Here is a 26,091-nt window from a genome sequence, read left to right as displayed (position 1 = left end):
GTGTCCTCTGGGCTACCCACTTCTAATTAGTCCAGTGTGGTGACTCTGGGGCAAATCACTGAGTCATTCAGGTAGCAGTTATCTCAGCTATAAAGTGGAATCCATTTTGTGCCACATACAGTTTCACTGCAAACTTTGGTTGGTTGCCAGAGGGGGACCCTAATCCCCATCTTTCCTTTTGTGGGGGTGGAATGATTCTCCTGGAAGAAGGAGGGTGAGGCAGTGTTCTAGCCCTCTCTGAAGAAATTCCTACGCCTCTAAGGTCTTACTGTTGTCACCATCAGGACACTCGACCTTTGAGCTGGGAGCCACCTGGATCCATGGCTCCCAGGGGAATCCCATCTATCATCTAGCAGAAGCCAATGGCCTTCTGGAAGAGACCACCGATGGGGAGCGCAGCGTGGGCCGCATCAGCCTCTACTCCAAGAATGGCGTGGCCTGCTACCTTACCAACCACGGCCGCCGGATCCCCAAGGACGTGGTTGAGGAATTCAGCGATTTATACAACGAGGTGAGGTGCTAACAGGCCAGGTAGGCATTGAGTAGGGGCAGGGAACCCCCTGGCAGTGTGCAGGCAGTCCTTTAAGATCCTGGTCATGTCCTTGCACACTCTCTGGCCCTGCATTTGGAATATCAGGACCATTTGTGGATAGAATGAAGATGATGAGTAGAGAACTACTAATTAAGAGATTGTTGGTACACATGATTAAATATTTTTCCAGAAAGGCCTCAAACATCTTTTATTAGATTTATTACTAGGTACTTAGGCAGTGATTGTTGTTATTGCTTTTGGGTACTCTTGTAAATGGTAATTTAAAAACAATTTTATTTTCTAGTTGTTCCTAGAATATAGAACTATAACTGATTTTACATATTGATTTCAACTACCTTGGTAAATTATTACTTTAATTCTAATACTATATCTGTTAATATGTTATGCTAATTTATATTCTAATAATGTTTTGGAATTTTATGTATATAATTCTATACAAAAATAGATGAGAATTTTATTTTTTCCTTTCTAATCCTCAGACCTGCATTGTCTAATAGAACTTTCTACAATAATGGAGATGTTTTATACCTGTACTATCCAGTATTGTAGTCATTAGCCACATGTGGCTCTTGAGCTCTTGCAATGTAGTAGTAAAACTGAGTAAGTAAATATTTAATTATTTAATTTTAAATTGCTACAAGTGTCTAGTGGCTACTGTATTGAACAGCACAGCCTAAGACTATTTATTTTTCTTGCCTTATTTTCTGGCCAGTATCTCCAGTATAGTGTTGGATAGAAGTGGCACACATCCTTGTCTTACCAGGTTTTTAAAAATTATGTCGATATTTTTAGTATCTTTCAGTGTTGCTGTGAACTGCACTGGACAAGCAAGGTAACATGTAGGCCCGTGATGGCGAGCCTATGACACGCGTGTCAGAGGTGACATGCGAACTCATTTTTTTGGTTGATTTTTCTTTGTTAAATGGCATTTAAATATATAAAATAAATATCAAAAATATAAATCTTTTTTTTACTATGGTTGCAAATATCAAAAAATTTCTATATGTGACACGGCACCAGAGTTAAGTTAGGGTTTTTCAAAATGCTGACACGCCGAGCTCAAAAGGTTCGCCATCACTGATGTAGGCCCTGTTTTCTGATACCTTGTTGTTATAATATAACAACCCTTCACTGGAGGCCCACAGATTGGCCAACAAACACCTATTGTACATTTTCTATGGGCATGGGAAAGGAGATATGACCTTTGTTTTGGGGTAGTTCCTGCTTAGGGAGGCTGGCTCAGTGTGTGTGCACCCACAAGGTATGTTGTGTGCAATCCCATGGTATTATGTGTTTTCACTCATGTACAAAGAGACGGAATTGTTCATGAGTAGATAAGAACTAGTATTCTTCAAAATGGAACTTCCTGGTCTACTGGGAATCAGTCATGCTCTGATTGTGAGTATTTCAAGCATGGATGCCTTTTGAGAATGACCCTTAGGGTCCATGACTGACTTGCTCTTTTAAACCCTTAAAAAGAGATCATCATCAACTTCTGCTGTGGGTTTGATATTTGAAAACCAAGAGTGTAAGTTGTAGAAAGTAAGATGGATAAGGTGGGTTACTGATCTGGGTGGTGATGCTGTATGTGAGAAGGAAAGGGTGTTAACCATGAGGTCCAGAGACAGAGCTCCCTGTGTGGCTGTCCACCGATGCTGGAGGCTGTTCTGAAGTGGTGCGCTCTAAGCACGGGAAGCCCGGCCTGAGGGTGGTTTCCTAACAGATAGGCAGCCTCCTCCAAGGGTGATGACTTTGAAGGGCTTCTCATTTGAATGCATTATATTTGTTAACAAATAAATGAGTTGCAATAGTATAGAGCTCACTCTCTGGAGTGAGACTACCTTGATTCAAATACCAGTTCGACCCTTTATTAGCTGTGTAATCTCGGGCAAGTTATTGAGCCTCTCTGAGCCTTACCTTCCTCATCTGTAAAATGGACATAGTTATACCTACTTTATAGTGTCATGAGGACTAAATGACATCCTGATGAAAAGTGCTTAATGAGAATTGGGGTGAGTATTAGCTGTTACACTCATTTCCCTTGGGTGACATTGGAAAGGTGTCATTTGACCCAGGGCAGGCGATTGTACCCATATGAAAAACCCATATTCAGTTAAGGCTGTCCTCACTAGTGAAGAGTCTCGTAGATGGATTGAATTTGTTACTCAGCTGGCATTTTGGCCTCTAGTCAACATAAGGTAAGGACTGGGTAGCATGTTGGTTATCACCCAAGGAAAAACCCATGGAGGAGAAGGCAAGTTGAAAGCCTGACTCCTTGGCAGTAGCACTGGGTGAGGAATTTGCTGAGAACTCTAGTTAAGGCCAAGCACCCAGCATCTTGTGACTGAAGGGAGGAAATATAAACAATTTCACTCATTTACTTCTTTATATTTTACACTTCAGAGGCGTTTAACTCATGTTTATATCTCCTGTGGAGATATATGGTTGGGAATGGGCAATGCCGCCTTTCCTCCTCCACCCTGCAGCCCAAAAGTCTATGCCAGGGCTGGGTTAAAGGGCAGATCATTCCCATGAATGTGTGTGCTTGACCAAATTCAAACACTTTAGGAGGGGAAGCACACCGTTAATAGGCACCAGCCCCAGATGTTTGGCCAGGGAGCCTGCATTTCCAGTGTTCCGGGAGGGAGAGGGGGTGTGTGGCTATGCTCACAACGCTTCAATGATGCCAGGGCCTTGGATAAAGTCCAGAGTCCTTGACAAGCCCCTTAGTCCTTCATGCTGGGCTCCTGCCTGCCTCTCCAAAGTTATCTCTTTCCGTGCTGTTCACTTCAGCAACATTGAACCACTTTTAGCACAAGGCATCTTACGTTCTCTCTCCCCTTCTTCCTCTCTTTCATCTTTGAATATGCTGTTCCTTTGTCCGAAATACCTGTCCTCTCCCTCCCACTGCCAACCTGACTCTATCCTGACTGTCCACGGTTATCTCGGTTGATCTCACAAATCCTGGGCGCTTTCCTGTCACAGCACATTTTATGGTGTCTCCCCAACTTTAGGGCAGGGGTTTAGGACTCTGTCTGTCTAGCTTACTTTTACAACCTGTGTCCGGCAAAGAGCCCAGTGAACGTTTGCTGATGAATGTTGGAGCTTAAGCCTTGCCTTTTGGGGAATCCCATGCCTGATCCAGGACTGGCTTCCTTTCCTCAGGGAGACCTGCCCAGTGTTTGATGGGGGTGATATACCACAAAGGCAGGAAGGCAGTAGGCCAGGGGTTGTTCATTTCTTTCTGTTGATGAGGTGTGGGGTGAAGTTCTTGACAAAATATGCCCGTGAAGTGCATTACCATTCCTTGGCGCACTGGGGCCTCCCTGCCCTCCACATACCCTGCCCCAACATGGCATCTTCCTTACCTGAGTCTGAGTCCCACCGTAAAGGGAGCACCTTGTGTGGATCTGAGCAGAGCCAGGCAGCGTCTCCTGGGAGATCAGACTTCAGGGCACCTTCCGCTCCATCTCCCTCAAAACACTGGCCAGGCCACCGCCCCAGACTGCCCTCACGGGAGAGAGTGAAGCAGACAGGCTTGGGCAGAGGTGGCAGGGAAGCGGTTTGTGCATTTGGATCCTGGAAAAGGGAAAAGTGTGCGGATCTAGGTTCTAAAGTGGGTTGTTGGCTTGGCCACGTAGAAGCCACGAGGGGTGGGTCCTTTCCCACAAACTGTACAGGCACCAGACATTCCCCTTTTCTAAGCGGGGGCCCAGCTCCCTCACAGGCCCGGGTGGCCTTAGAGGGCGGTCGGAGGAGGCTGGCTGCCCCCGGGGGGAGCTTGCCATCCCTGAACCAGGACCCTGTTGAGTCTCAGTGCAGTGGGGAGCACCACCTGAGGCACCAAGGGAGGGGGCCGTGGGCGTGGCCTCTCTGGGGACATCTGGGAAGTGTTGGGGCCCTTGGGCCTGAGATGGAGGGCGATGAGGGAGTGTGTGCTCAGCCCCCTCGGGTCTCCCCGGCAGGTCTATAACTTGACCCAGGAGTTCTTCCGGCACGGTAAACCAGTCAATGCTGAGAGTCAGAACAGCGTGGGGGTGTTCACCCGGGAGGAGGTGCGCAACCGCATCCGGAACGACCCTGAGGACACGGAGGCCACCAAGCGCCTGAAGCTCGCCATGATCCAGCAGTACCTGAAGGTATCGTTGCCCGGTGGGAGCTCAGTTGAGTATCGGTGCCAGAGCCCGGAAGGCCATTCCCGGGAATCTGGGTCCGAGGAGGGCACGCTGCCCGGAGGTCCAGCCCTGACCCCTGCCCAGCCCTGTGAGTCACCTGGGTCCTCTCTGGCTCTTCCCACAGGTGGAGAGCTGCGAGAGCAGCTCGCACAGCATGGACGAGGTGTCCCTGAGCGCCTTCGGGGAGTGGACGGAGATCCCCGGCGCCCACCACATCATCCCCTCGGGCTTCATGCGGGTTGTGGAGCTGCTGGCCGAGGGCATCCCGGCCCATGTCATCCAGCTGGGGAAAGCCGTCCGCTGCGTGCACTGGGACCAGGCCTCGGGCCGCCCCCGGGGTCCCGAGATCGAGCCCCGTGGTGAGGGTGACCACAATTACAACGCCGGCGAGGGCGGCCAGGGAGGCGGGGAGCCGCAGGGGCGCGGGCCGGACGAGGAAGAGCTGTGGCCGGTGCTGGTGGAGTGCGAGGACTGCGAGGTGATCCCGGCCGACCATGTGATCGTGACCGTGTCGCTGGGCGTGCTCAAGAAGCAGCACGCCAGCTTCTTCTGCCCGGGCCTGCCCGCCGAGAAGGTGGCTGCCATCCACCGCCTGGGCATCGGCACCACCGACAAGATCTTCCTGGAATTCGAGGAGCCTTTCTGGGGCCCCGAGTGCAACAGCTTACAGTTTGTGTGGGAGGACGAGGCGGAGAGCCGCACCCTCACCTACCCGCCCGAGCTCTGGTACCGCAAGATCTGCGGCTTCGATGTCCTCTACCCGCCCGAGCGCTATGGCCACGTGCTGAGCGGCTGGATCTGTGGGGAGGAGGCCCTCGTCATGGAGAAGTGCGACGACGAGGCGGTGGCCGAGATCTGCACAGAGATGCTGCGGCAGTTCACAGGTGCGGCCCTGCGCCCGCTGCCTGCTTCCACCCGCCCCTCCAGCCACCCACCCACCATCCCTGGCCAGACCCTCTGAATCCCATGAACCGTGTGGTCGCTCTCCTCTCCACAGATTGCGAAACTGAGGTGGCACGGCCACTGGGAGAGCTGCCACCGGCCGCCACGTCTCAGCCTTGGGCTCCTAAATTGTGGGCTCTCTCCCCCCTGTCTGGAGCCAGAGACACCCCAAACCATAGGCTCTGTGTTTCTTCTAAGGGTTGATGGTAAAAACTGGGATGTCACCGCAAAACCTCAGATTGCCCGCATCCTAGCCATTGCCTTGCTAAGAGGTGGATTTGTGCTTTACTGTCGGATTCTTTTAGTGGAACATCTTTCAGCCACTATCCTGGGAAAGCCCCACAGGAACCCCTGAAGTTGGAAGGAAACAGGATTATCTAGATTCTAGAATGTTTCTCGAGTAGGAAAATTAGGGCCCAGGGAGATGAGGTGTTTTGCCGGGGTCACAGGAGTTGAGGGGTACGCAGCTTGAACTCGGCCTCCCTCCTCCATCCCCCAAGCCTCTCCACAGCAGCCCGGCCCTCCTGGAACCCCGGAGGTGGACAGGGAGTGCTCTACTCAGGGTGTCTTTGTGTGGCCATTGCTTATCCTCCTTCCTCTTGGCTCTTCTGACTCTCCAACAGGGAACCCCAACATTCCCAAACCTCGGCGAATCCTGCGCTCGTCCTGGGGCAGCAACCCTTACTTCCGAGGCTCCTATTCGTACACGCAGGTGGGCTCAACGGGGACCGACGTGGAGAAGCTGGCCAAGCCCCTGCCATACACCGAGAGCTCCAAGACCGCGGTGAGTGTGGGGGGCAGGGCGAGGAGGCCTGGAGGGCTGCTTGTGCGTATTCTGCATGTGTGTTTGTCCAGGCGGAGGAGGAGGAAGTGTATTCACGGAGGGGTACCAGGTGAGACAGGGGTGGAATACCTCCTGTAATGGAAGAGAAAACAAGAAATTGTGCACTTAACATCTGGAAGAAAAGATGGAATCAAACTGAGGCGTTAAGCGCTTTCTTGAGATGATAAAAACGGCCATTTAATGCTGTGCTGTCCAATATGGTAGGCATTGGTCACATTTCATGTGATTAATTAAAATTTAAATTAATAAATTAAAATGTTAGGTCCCAGTTGCCCTACCTCCATTTCAGGTTCAGTAGCCACTTGTGGCTGGTGGCTACCATGTTCGATTATGTAGCTATAGAATATTTCTATCATCATGGGAAGCTCTATAGGAGAGCATTGATTCAATGAAAGTAAGTTTCCCCAGTATGTTTTCAGCCCACCTGCCAAGATGTTTTAGGATATAAAATTGAGAATACTTCTCCTCCCCCAAATTATATCAACTTTATAATAAATAACACATCGAGAAAGATAATAACTAGGAGAGAAATAATTATATATATATTTCTGTCCCCATAAAGTATTTTTGAGTCCCTCTCTGCACACACAATAAATGCTAAAACCCCAACAGAATTACATTTAAAACGATTTTTTGGTGGAGTTGGTGCTTCCACTGGCCTCTCTCCATCGCCAAATGTGGAGTCAACCAACCAGCAAGGTGCGTGGCGCCTGCCCTGGCTGTGCTCCGGGGAGAAAGGACAAGCCCTCACTGCTGCTACAGCCATCCTCCTAAGAAGCAAAACCAAATAAAAATAGCTGTGGCTTAAACTAGACGGAAGTTTACTTCCATCGCACAAAAGGAAATGCAGAGTAGGTGTCAGGACCTCATACCATTAGCAGCCTGCTTCATCTTCAAGGCCTCCTAGTGGTCCAAGAGGGCTGCAGAGGCTGCTTCTCTCATCTGCATTTCAGGCTGGAAGGTCGGGGGGACACATGGGGCTGGATCAGGGTCTCTAAGCAACAGTACACTGAAGCCGATTGGCCAGAACTTAGCCGCATGACTATACCAGCTGCAAGAGAGGCTGGGATACATCATTTTTATTCTGGATGGCAGTGGACCCCGTTAAAAATCAGGGCTTTGTTCCTGAAGAGAAAGGAGAATGGGTGTGGGAGTAGGCAGCCTGCCCTCGGCCATAATATGAGTCCCCCCTTTCAGTTTCACCCGCTCTGTGTGCTCCTTGTTGGTGGGTTAAAGCTTCGCTACTCAAAGTGGGTGGTCTGTGGACCAGCAGCCCCAGCATCACGTGGGAATGTGTTAGAAATGCGGACTCGCAGTCCACTCCAGACCTGCTGAGTTAAACACTTCACTCTGCCAGAGCCCCCAGTTGGTGCTTTTGCACATTCCGTTTGAGAAGCCCTGGGAAAGTCCAAATTCAAGCTTCAGATGTGAGCACTTGTGCTTTGCCTGGAGCCCAGCTGGACAGCCTGCTCTCTCGAGGTTGAGGCCTGGCTCTACCAAAATTGTCCCTGTCCCCTGAACACGGTCTGCTTTGCTGCATTTTTGCCCCCTTTCCTTCTTCCTGCCGTCCTTTGCCTGTTTATTTACCCAGCGTTTTCCAAGAAGCAGTCCAAAGGTCCTGTTGTCTGGGAAGCTTTGTGTGTCCCCCCCAACCATGAGCCTCTCCTCTAGGCTCTCAGCGCCTCACTCAGACACCCATCACGTCACATATAACACTGTTAATAATTGGGTTTCGTGTCTGGCTTCCCCACCAGCAAGGAAGCTCCTCAAAGCAGCAGCCTGGTCACCTTTTATCTTCCAAGTGCCCAGAACAGTCCCTGGATCCTAACAGGGGCTCCATAAAGGTTTGTTAAATTACCGCCTAACTTTATCGAGTGCTTATGTTCTTCCAGGTTCTAAGTGCTTTAGATACATTATTTCACTTAATCCTTTCAACAACCCTCAGAAGCAGTGGTATGAACCCATTTTACAGATGAGCACACCAAGACTTAGGGAGGTTAAACTGCTTTCCCTGAGTTCACTGGTAAAGAGGGACAGTGAACCTCTGAGACTGCAGAGCCAGAATTTCTAAAAGCCTCAGAGCAGACAGAACTGAGGCCTGGTGCTTGGGGCAGAAGCAGGAGAAGGTGGCCACGTGGGGTGGGCAACTCCTCATCCTGTGGAAGCAGCAATACCTGCTTACTCATACCTCTGACTTACAGTATGGATGGGGATTTCTGGAGCAGATAGGTAGACTCTTGGCCTCTCTTACTCCTCCACCCTCATTTCCCTATCCCCCTCCCAGCCCATGCAGGTGCTGTTCTCAGGTGAGGCCACCCACCGCAAGTACTACTCTACCACCCATGGTGCTCTGCTCTCTGGACAGCGTGAAGCTGCTCGTCTCATCGAGATGTACAGAGACCTCTTCCAGCAGGGGACCTGAGGTCCCTTGTTACTGCTGAGTGCGTTCCTTAAAGAACCACTAACTCGTGACTGCCAACCCTGCCTCTTGATGCCATGTGCCCCTAATTTCCTAATCCTCTGTAGATGATTTGTACCTTTTGTAGAGCTAGACACCCTGACTGGCTTCAGACCTGGTTTTGTAGCTTTTCCTTTTCTCCATGCCGGGTGGTGACTAGGGTGGGGCCTGTTGATTTACCTCTGTGCTCTGACCTCCGACCTACCATGCCCCCCTCCCCTCCCACCTTGTTATTGTAAGTGCCTTCAATACTTTGCATTTTGGGATAATAAAAGAGGCTTGTCCTTCCTGTGCTCCTCAGCTCCTCCTGTTTTTTCTCAGACGTGTACTAGTGTGTGTGTGGTTTATTACACTTCCTTTGAGTGAGAGGATGGTGGCGGAGCTGTGGCCTGGCTGTGCCTGCCTTGACGGGAAGGGATATCCCCTCACTCCTTTGTGGTGGTTTGCCTTCCTCCTGGGGAGGCCCCTCTGAGATAAGGGCCCCTCACTACTCAGCCCCAGCTCCTTCAGGATAGGCCTGGAACTGCCTCTGGCCCTTTCCTGGACTTCTCAGAGCTTAACTGGATGACATGGCCACATGGATGAAGGTGCGTTCCGTGGGAGAGGACACCTGTTGTGGCTCCGTGCCAAGATCAGCCATGTTAATTATTAATCAGTATCACCTGGCTCTGGGCCCTGGGTCAGGCCCTCAGGTGGCCTCTGTTGACTTCTGGGAAGGTGACAGTTTGGCCATTTTTGGGGCAAGTGGATATCCCTCAGGGTTTCCCACCTATTGTGTTCAAAGGGCCTACCCCTTATAAGGGGGGTAGTCTTTTTTGCTCTTTTTGCTGAGTGAAAACACACACATAGACAAACACACCCCTTACATACTTGCCCTCCCCCCCACACAAATACACTATCTCACACCCTACACACAGCTGCCTCTACACACATATGCATTGAACCTGAAAGAACATTTAGTCATATTTTTACTCCAGCTTTCTATTGATAGAGTTTGAATCCTATAGAATTGAAGGGTTGGGTGGTGAGGGAAGTTGTGAAAAGCCAAGCGGGCCCCCTGGTTTAACTCTGTATGAGCTTAGATTGGGTCTTTTTCTTGGACGTTTAGGGCACTGCCCTTAACATGACTCTACATCCTCTCCCCCATCACCTCAGGTTATGATGGGACTGTACAATGTGTAGACACACCTGTGCACATGCCCGCCGGCACCCACCTGCATGCACACTCACCTGCACGCACATGTCTAACAGGCATCTTGCTCTGCCAGGGTTGAGTTTCATGGAATTTATGTCAGGGATTTATATTCACCTGATGTACAACTTAAAAATATATAAGTATAGACATTAAAAATATTTGAATAGAGGAGCTATTGATGGTTCTCAAAGCTCAAAAGTTATAAAAGGCTACACTGAAACATCTCCCCGCAGATATCCATTTCTAGGTATGCCAGTAGAGATGTATACCCTTCTCTGCCCTTTTTATACAAAAGTGACAAAGTAGTCATCCTGTCTAAATTTTGCTCCTTTATTAAGATAATGTATCTTGGTGGTCTTTCTATAATCAGTACTTAAACAGACGATGTAAATTTGGACCTTACTTTGGTCACAGAGTGTCTGTATCCCTCCTGGCCTCAGGTTACTTTGTGGGAAGCACCTTCTATTAGTTCCACCTCGGGAGGCACTGACCCAGCGTGGACGCTCCCCCTGCCCTGGGTTTCCGCTGCTAGCTGTGATGGGGTGGCCAGAAGTGGCCCATCATGTAAGTAATGGGGAAGAAAGTCGTGAGTAGATTCTCAGGATCACAGGGGTAGGAATTTTAAAGGACTCCTTGAGGGTGAAAAGGCCTGAAACATTTTATTTGGTGACTGCACGCGGGGAGCTTTGGTGTGGGCAAGGGGGAGGGAGAGAATATTTGCTCAGTGCTAACCACCTGCCAGGCAAGATGTCAGTTGTAAATGCTGGACATCTCCGGCAGGGGAGGGCGATACATCCCCATGGGAAGCAAAACCTCCCAGGGTTAGTAATGTAACACACTACTCAGGTAGTGTGTGCCACTCAGGTAGGTGGTGATGCTGAGACTTGAATCGCAGTCTGTCTGACTCCATAGTGCAGGCTCATTCTATTGCACAATGAAAAGAGGCTTGTGCCATCCAGAAGAAAATGGGACAAAACAAAACAAAATAAAACAACACCACCAACCCCCCTCCTAGGTTCATGGCTGCAGAGAGTGGAAATGGGTACAGCCACGCCGAGACCGTGTGGCAGATTCTACTAAAGCTGGTACATGCCCACCAGCCTTTCCACTCCTGAGAAATGATGAGTGTGTGCGTCCACCCAAAATACGCACTAAATGTTCATAGCAAAGCAGTTTGTAATAGCTAAAAACTGAAACAACTCAGCTGTCCATCAATAGCAGAATGGACAAAACGCAGTGCATTCGTCCAGTGGAATAAATGAGTTGCTATTTGTGACATGTATTGATCTCAAAAATATGTCGAGTGAAAGAAGCCAGACACAAGGCTACAGGCATACCTTGTTTTATTGCTCTTCACTCTATTGCGCTTTGTAGATGGTAAGTTTTTACCAACTGAAGGCAAGCCCTCCATCAGCAAAAAGATGATGACTTGCTTTATTGCGACACTCACTTTATTGCGGTGCTCTGGGACCAAACCACAGTATCTCTCAGGAGGTATGCTTGTATATACCATATATTTTCTTTTATATGAAGTTTAAGAATGTGCAAAACTAATCTGTGATGCTAGAAATGAGAGGATGGGTAATGTCTGGGAGGGAGGATGGGGGTGCTTTATGGGTTGGAGGAATGTTCCATATCTTGATCTAGAGCAGGGGTGGGCAAACTTTTTGACTCGAGGGCCACAATGGGTTCTTAAACTGGACCGGAGGGCCGGAACAAAAGCATGGATGGAGTGTTTGTGTGAACTAATATAAATTCAAAGTAAACATCATTACATAAAAGGGTACGGTCTTTTTTTTTCAATAGTTTTATTCATTTCAAACGGGCCGAATCCGGCCCGCGGGCCGTAGTTTGCCCACGGCTGATCTAGAGGGTGGTTACATTTATACATTGGTATAAATGCATGGGGTTATATACTGAAGATATATGTACTTTTCTGCGTGCATGATATAACTCCATTTAAAAAGTTTAAAAAAGAATCTGAGGCTACTCTTCTCTGGCTCCTCCCATCCCAAAACATAGTGTTGTGTTGGCCCAGAGAATTTCTTCCTTGCAACAGAGATGCTGCCTTGTGAGAGCAGACAAGGGAGGAAGGACCTACTGATGCCCTGCTGGCTGGTGATAGGGACTGGCCTTGCATTTACATAGGATGCTGCCATTTACTAGACCCCTTGTCTGCGCCCCCTCCTCTGGGTATCTGAGGCCTCATGAGGGAGGCGGGGATTGTTTACCAGCAGAGGACATCCAGGTTCCCAGAAGGACTTGTGTGGGGTTGTGTCATCTCAAGGGGAAGGAAGTGACCCTGGGAGGAAAGTGGGGGTGACTTGGGGACACAGGTGGGTACCAGTGCAGGAGGGGTGGCCTTGGAGAGTTTGCCAAAGCAGCCAGCCCTGCAATGCATTGCCTTTATAGAAAATACTTGTGTAATGTGGGTAGCACTTACGAGTTGCAACTTCAAAAGCAGATTCAGCCCAGCCAGCGTGGCTCAGTGGTTGAGCATTGACCTATGAACCAGGAAGTCACGGTTCGATTCCCGGTCCGGGTACGTGCCTGGGTTGCAGGCTTGATCCCGAGTATGGGGTGTGCAGGAGGCAGCCAATCAATGATTCTCTCTCATCATTGATGTTTCTATCTCTCTCTCCTTCTCCCTTCCTCTCTGAAATCAATAAAAATTTTTAAAAACAGATTCAAAGCAGATAAAGAAAAGCAAGAGTCTTCGAAAAGGGAGGAGAGGCTAGATGCACCAGGAGCAACACAGCATGAGTGCCTCGCTGGGACTATTCTGAAGCCGCTCAGGCCTCGATTGAAGCCCAAGGGACTCGATCAGGGGTGGAAAATGTGGCATGCTCAGGCCAACACCTGCTCTCCAATTCCTATCACCTGTGGAAGGTCAGTTGAAAGGAAAGTTCTTTCCTGGCACTGGATTCTGTGTAGAATTGTTTGCATTGTTTCCTGTGCTATCAGCATCGTAAATCCTTGGGCAAGGTGTTCGGTTGTGGTTTTGTGGAAGCCTCAGAAATGTTCCCTCAAGGGGCCTGGGGCACTTGGCAGATCCTATCTCTGCTGCTACTGGACAGGTGAGCAGTCTGTTAGCTCCCACTTCACGAGAACCATTTGGAATGTCTGCCCTGCCCACAAACATAGGAGTGCAGCGTCTCTGGTGTGAGTCACCCTGCATTCACGGGGGCCTGTCGGGATGAGCCCGAGGGTAATCCTGAGGCGCAGAATGAGGTGGGCTGCTTGTGCAGTTCTCCGGAGCTGCCTGTCTAATGAATGGTCTGCCGAACATAATGGTGGTGTTTACATGAGGCAGTGCTTTTTTCATAATGACTGGCTGGGCTGCTTGCGGAGGCTCCTCGTGATTTGTGTAGGAAAATCAAACAGAAGATTTGTGGCCGTACCCAGGTGGCATCGAGGACATCTAAATTCATGTTAGGTATGTCATATAACCGAGAAAAAGTTGGCCCTGGCCAGTGTGGCTTAGTTGGTTGAGGGTCATTCCATGCAATGAGAAGTTGCCGGTTCCATTTCCAGTCGGCACACATGCCTGGGTTGTGGGCTCCATCCCCAGTAGTGGGTGTGCAGGAGGCAGCCAATCTGGTTCTCATTGATGTTTCTATCTCTCTCCCTCTCCCTTCCTCTCTCTTTCTAAAATAAATAAAAACATTAAAAAAAAAAAAGAAAGAAAGGGCTGGTCACAGCCCTGCTTCATATTGTATAGCTGGAGATGATGGATAGAAAAGCTGTTCTGGCCTCCCATTTCTAGTGGTGATTGTTGAACACTGATTTTGCAAGTGTGTTCAAGATTTGGGTCTCCGTTAGGGGATCATGCCAGGCATGTTTTATTTCAGTATGAGCTCAGTATGTGAGTGGTTTTGATCTGTTGGATTGGGTGTTCCCACTCCATTTCACTGCAAAGCCCATTACTAATTTTTGTCTTGGATCTGTTATCTTCCTCCTCTCGTGTGGGGCATATGGGGCCACATAGTCATCTGTCCATGCCTAGGTCAAGGCCGTGATCAAGACCGGATGTTTCCCAGCTTTTCCTTCCCATTTCTGAGCCACTTCAGTGCCCTTTCCCGAAACACCAGCTATTGGTTCCCCTTTTACTTAATTAGCTTGGGTTAGACTTTTTTTCTTTCTTTTTTTTAAAAAAGATTTTATCAGCCTTTTATTTTATTTATTTTTATTATTTTTATTATTTTTTAAATCTTTATTGTTCAAATTATTATAGATGTTCCTCTTTTTCCCCCCTATAGCTCCCCTTCACCCGGTTCCCACCCCACTCCAGGCTTCCCCCCCCACACACACTGACCTCGTCCATAGGTGTAAGCTCTTTGTCCAATCTTTTCCCGCACCCCCCACAACCCCTTCCCCCCAAGAATTGTTAGTCTGCTCCCTTTCCATGCTCCTGATTCTATTACATTCACCAGTCTGTTCTGTTCATCAGGTTTTTTATTCATTTGATTTTTAGGTTCACTTGTTGATAGATATGTATTTGTTGTCACTTTGTTGTTCATAATTTTTTATCTTTACCTTTTTCTTCTTCTTCCTCTTCTTAGAGAATACCCTTCAGCATTTCATATAATACTGGTTTGGTGGTGATGAACTCCTTTAGCTTTTTCTTGTCTGTGAAGCTCTTTATCTGACCTTCAATTCTAAATGATAGCTTTGCTGGGTAGAGTAATCTTGGTTGTAGGTTTCTGGCATTCATCACTTTGTATATTTCTTGCCACTTCTTTCTGGCCTGCATAGTTTTTGTTGAGAAATCAGCTGACAGTCGAATGGGTACTCCCTTATAGGTAACTAACTGTTTTTCTCTTGCTGCTTTTAAGATTCTCTTTGTCTTTTGCCCTTGCGTTTTAATTATGCTGTGTCTAGGTGTGGTCCTCTTTGGATTCCTTTTGTTTGGGGTTCTCTGTGCTTCCTGGACTTGTAAGTCTATTTCTTTCACCAGGTAGGGGAAGTTTTCTGTCATTATTTCTTCAAATAGATTTCAATATCTTGCTCTCTCTCTTCTTCTGGCACCCCTATAATTCAGATGTTGGGACGCTTGAAGTTGTCCCAGAGGCTCCTTACACTATCTTGATATTTTTGGGTTCTTTTTTCTTTTTGCTTTTCTGGTTGGGTATTTTTTGCTTCTTCATATTTCAAATCTTTGACTTGATTCTTGGGATCCTCTAGTCTGCTGTTGGATCTCTGTATATTATTCTTTATTTTAGTCAGTGTATGCTTAATTTCTGATTGGTCCTTTTTCATATCTTGAGTTTTTCACCAAATTTCTCGGACGTTTCTAGAATATTCTTGAGTAACCTTATAACCATGGTTTTGAACTCTATATCCAGTAGTTTGCTTTCATCCATTTCTTTCATTTGTGACTTGTTTCTTTGTCTCCACATTTTGGCTGCTTCCCTGTGTTTATTTCTATGTACTGGGTAACTGCTAAGTCTCCTTGAGTTGATAGAGTGGCCTTGTGTGGTAGGTGTCTTATAGGGCCCAGTGGCTCAGCCTCCCCAGTCACTGAGGTGGACGCTCTTCATGCACCCCTTTGTGGGCTGTTTGCAGTCTTGTTGTAGTTAACCCTTGATTGCTGTTGGTATCACTGGGAGGAATTGACCTCCAGGCCAAATGGCTGTGATGACCAGCTGTGTCTACACTGGAAGATCTGTTGCGCAGGAGACACCCTTATGGGGCAGGACTTGCTTCAGTGGGGCTTTGGTGCTCACTGAATCTGCCCCTTGAGTGTGTCTCTTATGGATGTGAAGAGTTGTAATCCCGTATGGTCTCACTCTGACCACTGGGTACACTGGCTCTTGGATCTCCAAGGAGGTGCAAGGTCAGCCACTGTCTTGTGGCCGCCCAGCAGGCGCTACAGAGACATCTGCAGATTCCTCCTCTTTGTATGGGGTTTGGAAGTGCTCAGATGAAGCCTAGCTGTGAAGCAAGGCAGGCTGCTGCTGCTGGCCATGGGCCTTCTTTTGGAAGCTCTGGGCTCTCTGACCCCGCTGCAGTTTGACAGGTTTTAGGCGGAGAGAGGACAAGCCATTCATATGCAAAAGCAGATGCACACAGCTTGGGTGGGGTTGTAAATTGGGTGGGGCGGGGTCTCTGGGAATCACCAGCACGGAGCAAACAGCAATGGCTGCCAGTCAGCCCTGCACCGGAGAGGTCCCTGGGTCTCCATGTCCTGAGCCCCGTGCAAGAACAATGATCGCTGTGAGTACCTCTGAGAGAAAGCTGTCCTCTTGTTCCTGTCCCGATGCCAGACAATCCAGTTTCTCCTGGTGTGTCTGGGTCCCCCAGAGTCTCGCCCGGAACTGGAGTTCAGAGCAAGCGGGAGCTTGTATCTCTCTCATATCTTGAGGTTCTAACCAAATAGAGAACCTCAAGATATGAAAAAGAGCAGCACATCCAGGTGCCAGCACTTTCCGTGCCTCTGCACCTCTTACCGGTCTCAATGCGCTTTCTTCACCTCTCTAGTTGTGGAACTTCCACTCAGCCAGCTTCCCCTCGGTTGTGGGTGGTAGTGTTCTGCCTTTTAGTTGTAATTTTGATGTGGTTGTGAGAGGCAGCAAGTATAGGTGTTTACCTATGCCGCCATCTTGGTTCTCTCCCCTGGCTTAGGCTTTTGTAACTAGTGTTAATTAGTCCTGACTAATTAAAATTGGTCCCAGGAGTGGAGTTTTCAATGATCTATCATTTCACTAGATCTCTTTCCGATATCCTCAACTCTCTTGCCATTTGTTCTGTTAGAGCCCGGTTGTGGGCCCACTGTCTGCTTTCTTCACAGTTGTGTCTGAGTTGCCAGTCGGTACAGCTGGTGAAAAACATGAAGCCACACCTGCTGGCCCCAAACACAACAAAGCAAAGCAAGCAACACAACACTGCCTATAGGAGCTTTCCACAGACTTAACATGTCCAAAGCAGACCTCTTGATCTGCTCCTTCCCAAATCTACTCTACTCGATTTGAGTAAGGGGTTCCACCATTTGGCTCGGAGCAAACACCTTAGTCATCAACTCCTTTTCCTTTCCATTCCACACCTGATCATCAGTTTTGCCATCAGCAAATGTTGGCTTTACCTACAAGACATCCTGAATCTGGTCACTTGAAACTTTCTGCCCTATCCCTCTCCTCTCTGCCATCGATGCCTGCTGTAGCCTCGTGTGATGTTCCTTCTTCCACACTCGCCCTTAGCCTGCTCTCCACACAGCAGCCAGTGCGACCCTTTTATAATAGGAATCCAGTGATGTGCTTCCCTGGGTTCCAACGACCCCTACCACACTGAGCATAGAAGGTGATTCCCAATGCCATATGTGCTCTGCCCCCTGGCTCCCACTTCCTGCCTCCTCCCCTCCCCCATTGGCCCTGGTTGTCCCCTTTATCTGGAATGCTTGTCCCCAGGTATTGGCAAGTCTTTTTTCCTCACTCTGTTCAGATATCTACTCAGCTGTCACTTCTCTGGGAAGACTTCTTTAAGCACCCCATTTCACAGCACTTCCGGTACACTGTTTCATCCCCTTATCCATTTCTTAGCCCTTCTCTTTCCCTCTGTCATTTTGTATTTGTTTATTTATTTGTCTGTATCCCCACGTCCCCTCCACCCCCCCCCCCCTTTCCCAAAATGTAAGTTACAGTGTCCAAAATAGTACCGAGTGTAATAGTAGGTTATCAAATATTTGCAGAATGAATGAACAAGAAAGAAGTCAAACTGAATGGTGCCAACTTCTGGGCCCACTCTTGGTGTAGGCTGGCAACCTGCCTGGGTTTTCCATGCCAACCTCTGACTCTCCTGCCTCTTCACTGTCAGCAGGCAGCATGGTCTCCTGTGTCACAAAGTAGAAGCCAATTGGGGGCAACTTGCTCATCCAGTCTACAAATAGCCAGCCTTTCCCCCATTCCTTTTAGACTCCCCTCATCATTCCCACTCCCCGCCTCCCCCCCATCCTATGTCTCAAACTCAGGAACTTATCTGTTCCTCTCCCCCTTCTCTCTAGGACATCCTTTCACCCACATTTCAATGTGTTCATGTCTTTCCTATCACCCCCCTCCTCTTGCTACCACCTTCCCTTGCCTCTCCTTCATAGTCAAATTCACACTAGCATTTTCTACATATGCTCTCTCTGCATCCTCACTTTCCTCACCCTCGGTGTTGTCGGTGGGGAGTCTCAGGTTGCTGAGGGAGACACAGGAAGCGCTGGGCTGGCTCCCCTTCTCACCATGGCTGGCAGAGGTGGGGAGGAGCTGCCCTTGACCCCAAGGTCTCTGGGAGCAAGAACAGCCTCATTGGTTGAACTTTGTCCTCTGGCGCTATCTGCTGGCCATATTGGATTACAGCCCTCTTGCTGCAGGGAGAACTATTTTTGGATTTTATGTGAGCTTTTCTGATTTAAAAATATATAAATCACAGAAAGTACTTTTAATTAATATTGAATAAAGGAATTAAATAAGAATGTAACTTATTCTAGAGTATTATTTTTTATTCTTAATGGTAAAAACAGGCCTTGGTCCCCAAGATGAAATAGCTCGCTCATTTATTAATTCAATTTTGGTATTTGATTGATGGCACTTGCAAAGGGTACTCTACTATTGTTGGGTGGAGTGTACTATAGCGGTTGATTAGATCCTGTTAGTTGATGGTGGTGTTGTCCTCTTCTATATCCAGGCTGATTTTCTGTCTAGTTGTGTTAGCTGCTGAAAGAATAGTGTTGAAGTGTCCTACTATACTTGTGTATTTGTGTATTTAGTTCTATCAGGTTTTTTTTTTGGTATCAATAGACTTTTTTTTTTTTAGAATAACTTTAGACTTATAGAAAAGGTAAGTATATACAGTCCCTCCTATTTTCTCTATTATTAACATCTTACATTAATCTGGTACATTTGTTACAACTAATGAACCAATATTGGAACATTATTATTAACTAAAGTCCATAGTTTATTCAGATTTCCTTAGTTTTTACTCAATGCCGCTGTTCTGTTCCAGAATTCCATCCAGGATTCCACATTGCACGTTGCATTTAGTTATCGTGTTTCCTTCGGTTTGTTCTCTCTTGGTTGTGACATTTTCTCAGGCTCTCCTTGTTTTTTATTCCAAGTAAAAGATGGTATTTTATGTTTAAAACATATTCTTAAACTTTAGTGGACTAGTGGTAGGAGGCAGGGATCCAGGTTTACACTTATTCCTAATTGTTGCCTGGTCAACCCAATGCTACTTGTTGGATAATCCACCCTTTCCCCACTGATTTAAAATGGCATCTAGTGATAATTGCTGGGGAATAGGAGGAATTTAGTTCTTGAATATTGATTTAGACTTGGCTAAATTATAAACTCTTTTATTAGTTTGGATTTTTTTTATCAGTTACTTTTCTTGGGTTTTCTAGATATATCACATTACCTGCAAAGTTTGATAGTCAAGTTTCTTTACTTTCAATATGCGTGTTGTTGTTGTTATTGCATAAAGTATAACTACTGGCACAATGTTGAGTAAAAGAGTGATATGGAGATTGTAGCCTTATTCCTGATTTAATGGGAATGTTGATAATGTGTCTAATAAGTATGCTGTTTGCTCTGTTTCTGGATACCTTTTATCAGGTCAAAGAAATTCCTTTCTATATTAGTTTATGAATGTTTTGTCATGAATGAATATTGAATATTATCAAATGTCTTATACATCTATTGAGATGATCATAGGATTTTCCTCCTATTACCTGTTAATGTGTTAATTACATTGATAAAATTTCTAATGTTTTTCTTGTATTTTGGGGACAGTCTTTGCTTTGTTGTATCAGTCAGTTTAGGCTAAGTTCGACTCTGGTAACAAACACCCCCCAAATCTTAGTGAATTACAACGGAAGTTCATTTCTTGTGCATCATGAGCCCAGAGGATTGATTTTACATCCTCTTAATTTTAGGACCCACCACGATGGAGCATCTTATGGTTGATAGAAAAGAAAGATAATGGAACATCTTAATGTTTCTGATCAGAAGTAGCATGTGTTACTTCCACTCAGATTTCATTGGTCAAATGAAGTCAGTGCCTGAGTTTGATGTCTGTGAATAGGCATATAATTCTTTTCCAGAAAAGTATCCAGCAAGTTTGGGGCAGCAAATGTTTTGTCAATAATATAATCCACTACACTGGCCTTGCTGGATTTCATGTGCTTATATTTATTTAGGCTTTTGCACCTATGTTCACAAGTGACCTAAGATTTTTTTTCTTGGCCTTTCCAGGGCTTTCCCCCCTCCCTCTTGGGCTTTTAAAACAACGTGAGTATCTTTTTACTATATACATTGAGAAAGTATGTATAAAATGTTAATTATCCATTTCCTGGAGACTCAAAGAACTTACTTGCCAAACTGGCTGGACTTGGTGCTTTTTATTGGGGGGGGGGGGCGGGGAGGGAGCAGATCTTTGACTATTGTTTTAATTTCTTTCATGGTTAATATGCTGTATGATTTCCTACTTTGGGGGTGAGATGCAATTTTGGCAATTGATATTTTCCTAGAAAGTTGGCCTTGTAATGCTGTTTTAGCATTAGTGGTCTAAAATTGGTCAAGTATGTATTCTCTCTTGCGACTAGTTATATCCCCATTTGTTTTGGATTTGTTGTTTTCATTGTATTTTGCATTGACTTGGCTTTGTTGGAGGGTCCTTTTACAAAGAAGAGTTCATGCGTGTTTGGGAACATCTGTCTTTTGCCTCTTTATGTATAAATGACACCCTACTTAGCTTAGGAAACTACAGTTTCTTCTTAGAGCTCCTTCTATTCTTCAAAACAAACAAACAACAAACAAACAAACAACAAAAAAAACCACATTCACAACAGGATCTCATTTGATTCTTACAAAAAAAGTGTGAGCTGGGCCCTAATGATAGCGGAGGAAACCTAGGGCTGGGCAGGGTGAGGTCCTTGTTCCATGCTATTGGAGTGGGTAGTCCAGTCTAGACCAGTGCTAGCTCAGGGCAAGAGCTAGACTGGTGTTGCCATGTATGGTAGGTGATGGCAGAGTGACCTCCATTCTTCCCTCCTCCCTGTGACTGCATGCTTTGCCATGTGACCTTGCATCTCCTCCCACTAAAGAGGCGGTTATTTCCCCTCTCCCCCAGTTCATATGTTGAAGTCTGAACCAGGCGTTTTGAGCTGGACCGGAAGATTATTCAGCAAGGATTCAGTCACGTTCCTGTCCCTCGGGAACAGAGTATATTTTCCTGCTCCATTGACTTTGGGCTTGGCCATCTTACTTGTTTTGGCCAAAGAATGTAAACAGCCATAATGCAATATGAGCAAAAGCTTTAAACATGTTTGCATAGGTGGGTTTGGCATCTCGTGTACTCATCATTTGTCATGAGAATAATATGCCCCTGATAGCTGATGTTTCAAGGAGAATACAGAGAAAAGGGGAATCTATCTGACTGAGCCCATAGAAGCCTGAAACCAAACCTAGGACCTGCAGACAGAAACATAAGCAAGAGAACAAATGCTTGTTCTTGTAACCTGTAAATTTTGGGGTGGCTTGTTTTGCAGCATTATCACAGCAATAGCTGACTGATACACCTCTGTTTAGGAGTAGCTGACAGATACACCTCTGCTTAGGGGAGTCATCCAGCCCAAAAGGGATATTTCTAAGAGCTAGAGCAACGGACCCATAGATAAGGAAGCCACCCAGAATACAAAGGTGGCTCAGTCACAGCAATGAGGCCTTGTAAGAAGGGGCCAAGAGATTCAGGTCCCTGGAAGATGCACTTCAGGGATTGACTCTGGCTCAAGGAGCTGGAGGAGACAGAAGCCAGTGGGCATTCTTTTAGTTGTGCTCTACCAGACTGAGGGAAATCTTCTACTCCCCACTGCCCAGTTTTCAGCAAATGAGGGAAAACTTTAATCTAAAAATTCAGAGATGCTGGCTATTTCTTTTCTGTCAAATAGAGCACTAGAGAAATGATACTGTTCTACTCTGCTCTCAAGGTCCCTTGTGACCTCAGACCTACAAGACTGGACAGTCCAGTGAGCAGGTAGAAAGTTCCTGCAGGGAATTGTGTCCTCAGCTACTCAGAAAGCAGTTGCTGGGCAGTAGGACATGGCTCGAGATTAGATGACTGGGCAGGCCCTTCTTGGAGTTAGAGGTAGGGTGGGAGGTGGGAGATATGCAGTGGAAAGGGTAGAGCCTTTAATGTAGAGGCAAGATTCTGGCCGGGCCCCTGAATCTGTCCTTTAATGCAGCTTCCTCAGCACTGGAGTCCCCACTCTTTGCAAATGGTTGACTGGTATCCTTACTTTTCCGACCTGTTTTGAATTTCTATCCTCTTTTTAGTTCTTTGTTGGTGTTTTAAGGGGCGGGGTCTTATAAATGGCTTGGTAGGATGCCACCTTAAGATAGGAAGTATCTGTCTGTGACTTAAAACAAATCTTTCCTACACCAACAGTGTGTATGACCTTCAGTATTGCAGTCAGGAGGAAATTTGTGTATGGACAATCAGAGACAACTTTACATGTTTTACCAAAGTAAGTATTAGGTAGTGAAGACAGTGTTGGAGCTGGAAATGTGGATTTGGGACATGGATGCTCCTATGGATGGTATTGGAGGAAAGAAAAGAAAAAGAGAAAGAAAAAGGTAGAACTTCAGGAAATGCTTAAATTTAGGGGGAGGTGAAAGAGGGGCAGGAAAAAAAAAAACTTTCCTGAGGGGTTAAGACAGGCATGAGCAGAGCAGGAATGATAGGCCACATACAGAATGTCACCACGGCAGAAAGTCCTGTGTGCCTAGCAATGGGCAAAACGTGGAAAATAGTATTATAGGGTAGGACCTTACCCTCAGGGTGGCCTTTCCTCCCTGGCATGTCACTTCATGCTGTTTAGACCCCTGGACCTTTTATATCGCTCGTCATGTGGTTTAGATCCCCTTAGAGGAGGGACAAGGGGGCCAGAGAATAGACTCCTGTGCAAGCCCTTGCACGGCCAGTCCCTTAAGCATTAAGCCCCCAGGACAATGAGGTTCTGACCCCCATTAAAAAATCGTAGGACCAAAGCCTCAGGTCTGTTGACCACAGAGACAGAGTTTTAGTCAAACTAGAGATGACATTTAGGCCTCAGTTGTGTTTCAGCTTCAGGCCCAGAAAAGAAGCAGAACCAGATGAAGCAACACCACGGCTGACATCAGGACCAGATGCAAGGATTAATGACCCCCTACCTTCGTGCTGACCAATCAGTAGAGGCCACGACCCTGAAAGGATACAACTGGAAAGCTGATGAATATTCTATTGAGATCCTCTCCCTAAGACTTTAAGGCAAGGGACCCAGTATTCATTCTCTCCTCTCTCCCTCTCTCTCTCTCTCTCTCTCTCTCTCTCTCTCTCTCTCTCTCCTCTCATAGGCTTGAACCTTTACCCTCTTCTCTCAGGAGTGGTACCTTTGCATTCCTTCTCCTGAGCATCAAGGGCCCCTCTTTCGCCTCTGTAACTAGTTTCCTGAGCCAGTTTCTTCTACCTCTCACTTCTTCTATCTCTATGACTTTCTAAATAAGCTTCCGCTTGTATTTGAGTTTTGGGCTCTGAGTTCTTTCTTAGCTGAACGCAAGGACTGAGGTCTAACATCTAACTCCACCAGTGACAGGACCTCCACAAATATCAGTGTCGAGGTCCCTGGAGCTGCCTCCAGTGCATCTCTCATTCTGGCTCCTGGCTCTGAAGGCTCAGACTTTTGTGGCCCCAGTGTCTGGATTTCTTCTTGATTCCAAATTCTTCCTGCAATTTCCACTTCATTCTCACCCAGATCAGAGCAATTTGAGAATATACTAGCAGGCTGGGCCCTATTCAACATTCCCTTTGTTTCCCTGTTTCTGCCAAGAGGTGGGTTGGGGAAGGGAAGAAATATCAGCTCAGCCTAGCAGGAGAGTGAGTGCAGCACCCGCTTCCCCAAAGTCCCACTTCCAGTACCACCTGGGCCCACCAGGCTCCCTAGAGAGCTATTTTGAGCAGGGAGCCTGAGGGACTGGTTTAGCCTTTACGAGCATCTGGTTTTGTGCTTTGCTGAAGCCACGGGAAGGGGGAAAAAAAAAAGAAATTTTTTCCAAGTAGATGGTGAACATGTAACCCCCTGGGGTGTAACAGGATGGGAATAGAAACAGGGTCAGGGGGGGGGGGGGCACTGAGGAGATGGAGTTATGACAGGTCACTGAGGGGAGGGCCACCAAGGTCCCAACCTTTCCCCAGTGCCTGTCGGCACCTGGAGCAGTGGTGGTGGAGGGGGCCTTTTGGGGAGCTGGGGCTCCAGGTAGGAGGGTTGGGTGGCCTGGAGGACACGTGGGGCAGGTGGTCCTGCAGAGGTGCAGGGTGCAGCTGGCTCTCCAGCTGGGGGAGGACTAGGCTTTAGCTCCTGAGTATTGATGGGACCAGATGGGGTGAGGGTCTTACAAAAATGGTGATGTTGAGCCAGCTACCAGGTGGACAATGGTGCAGTGTCCCAGGGAAGGGTCAGTGGACTCATAAATCCAATCTATATATATAAAAGCCTAATATTCAAATTGTCCCTGTGGGAGTTTGACCGGGAGACCGATCGCTCGCTATGACATGCACTGACCACCAGAGGGCAGCACAGAACGAAGGCCCCAGCTGGCAGCCAGCAGCCAGGGAAGGGAGGCCCCAGCAGGCAGCCAGAAGGAAGGCCCCGATCGGCCCTGATCGCCAGTCAGGACTAGGGACCCTACCCATGCACAAATTTCGTGCACCAGGCCTCTAGTAGTTAATAAAAACTCTTACCCAGTCCTGAGCAGCCATGAGAACAGACAGCTCTCTCCCTGATGGACACAGATGTGGATTCTATCAGTGGACTCTTAGCCAGGGTGATCTTGATGTGAGCTACCAGGAAGACTGAGAAATGCTCAGGGATTAGTTCCAGGCAAGGCATCTGGGAAGGAGGTCTTGGGAAGATAATGAGGTGTGGAGAGGACAGGCAGGCTCAGGGCCTTGGGGAGCCTGAAGCCTCAGCACCAGTGGCCTTGTCATGCCTGCACAGAGCAGATGAGATGCTTTGCAGAAGATGAGTGGGCTTGCACCTGGGGTGTCTGGGGGCCATCCGGGGGAGAATGAACACACACCTCTGGATCTGGAGCTAGACCCTTGGGAGACATTTATGTATGTGATTGAGGTGATTTTGAATGGGTGAGATTGTGTGGAGAGTTGAGAAAAGGAAGAAGAAAACCCTGGGGGACATTTAAGGACAGAGAGAGGCGCCTGCGCAGGAGAGAGAGTGTGGTCAGGGGACCAGAGAGATCCCAGGGGCGTGGCTCAGCAGCGGAGGGACATCTCAGGAAGCAGGAGTGGCCACTAGTGTGAACTGCAGCACAGACAGATGATGGGAGGAGATCAGGGAAATGAAAGGTCCCAGGTGACTTGCAAAAGTGGTCCTGTGGAATGCTGGGGACAGAGGCCCTGAAGAGTGTGGGAAGCAAGGCAAGATGGGTGGTAAGAGCCCAGCTTGAGAGGGAGGGTGGACTGGAGCTAGAGGTTTTGGGTGGGAACAGGAGTGAGGCTTTCTAAGGAGGTGGGGGAGGGTAGGTCATTGGACAAATGCCAGTGTCTTTGGAGACTTGCTTTTTCCCCTGTCACGTCTCACAGGACCATGCCCTTCTCACTAACAAACTCCCTCATTTCTTGAGGATTGTGCAAAGGAACTCTTACTCCCATTTTGATGGGTACTGAGTCTTCCCTATTTCCCCAATCACCTTGGCATTTCAAGGTGATAAAAAAGGGACAATGGCCCCTTTTTATAGGCACGACAGGGACCGTCTTTAATGAGTTGTGTGGGCCAGGCTGGGGATGGGAGGGAGCTAGAGCACCTGAGGTCTCAGGAAATGGTGCAGTGAATGCACTTCTTCCAAATGCTCCCAAATCACTGGCAAGAGGCTCCCTCCTCCAGAAGGGCTGGTGCTA

The 26,091-nt window shown here is 47.6% G+C and overlaps 1 protein-coding gene across 3 annotated transcripts in view; it reads left to right on the top strand.

Moving 5' to 3' along the window:
* SMOX (spermine oxidase) overlaps window positions 1-9,272 on the top strand; it is a 38,719-nt gene extending 29,447 nt beyond the window's left edge. The window contains exons 3-8 of one of the 3 annotated variants that reach the window (XM_081096808.1): window positions 285-511; window positions 1,346-1,385; window positions 4,519-4,692; window positions 4,853-5,612; window positions 6,294-6,454; window positions 8,799-9,272. In XM_081096808.1, coding sequence (XP_080952934.1) covers window positions 363-511; window positions 1,346-1,385; window positions 4,519-4,692; window positions 4,853-5,612; window positions 6,294-6,454; window positions 8,799-8,936 — 1,422 coding nt within the window. In that variant the 5' untranslated portion in view covers window positions 285-362 and the 3' untranslated portion in view covers window positions 8,937-9,272. Of the gene's footprint in view, window positions 1-284; window positions 512-1,345; window positions 1,386-4,518; window positions 4,693-4,852; window positions 5,613-6,293; window positions 6,455-8,268; window positions 8,359-8,798 lie in introns of all 3 variants that reach the window. The other 2 variants (XM_081096809.1, XM_081096807.1) reach the window with 2 other exon arrangements.
* Window positions 9,273-26,091: the final 16,819 nt, after the last annotated feature.

This window comes from Myotis nattereri, assembly GCF_964212035.1.
Source record: "Myotis nattereri genome assembly, chromosome: 8".
In the NCBI taxonomy this organism is placed as follows: domain Eukaryota; kingdom Metazoa; phylum Chordata; class Mammalia; order Chiroptera; family Vespertilionidae; genus Myotis; species Myotis nattereri.
The sequence above is the reverse complement of the archived record's forward strand: the minus strand, read 5'-3'. Positions and strand labels throughout refer to the sequence as shown.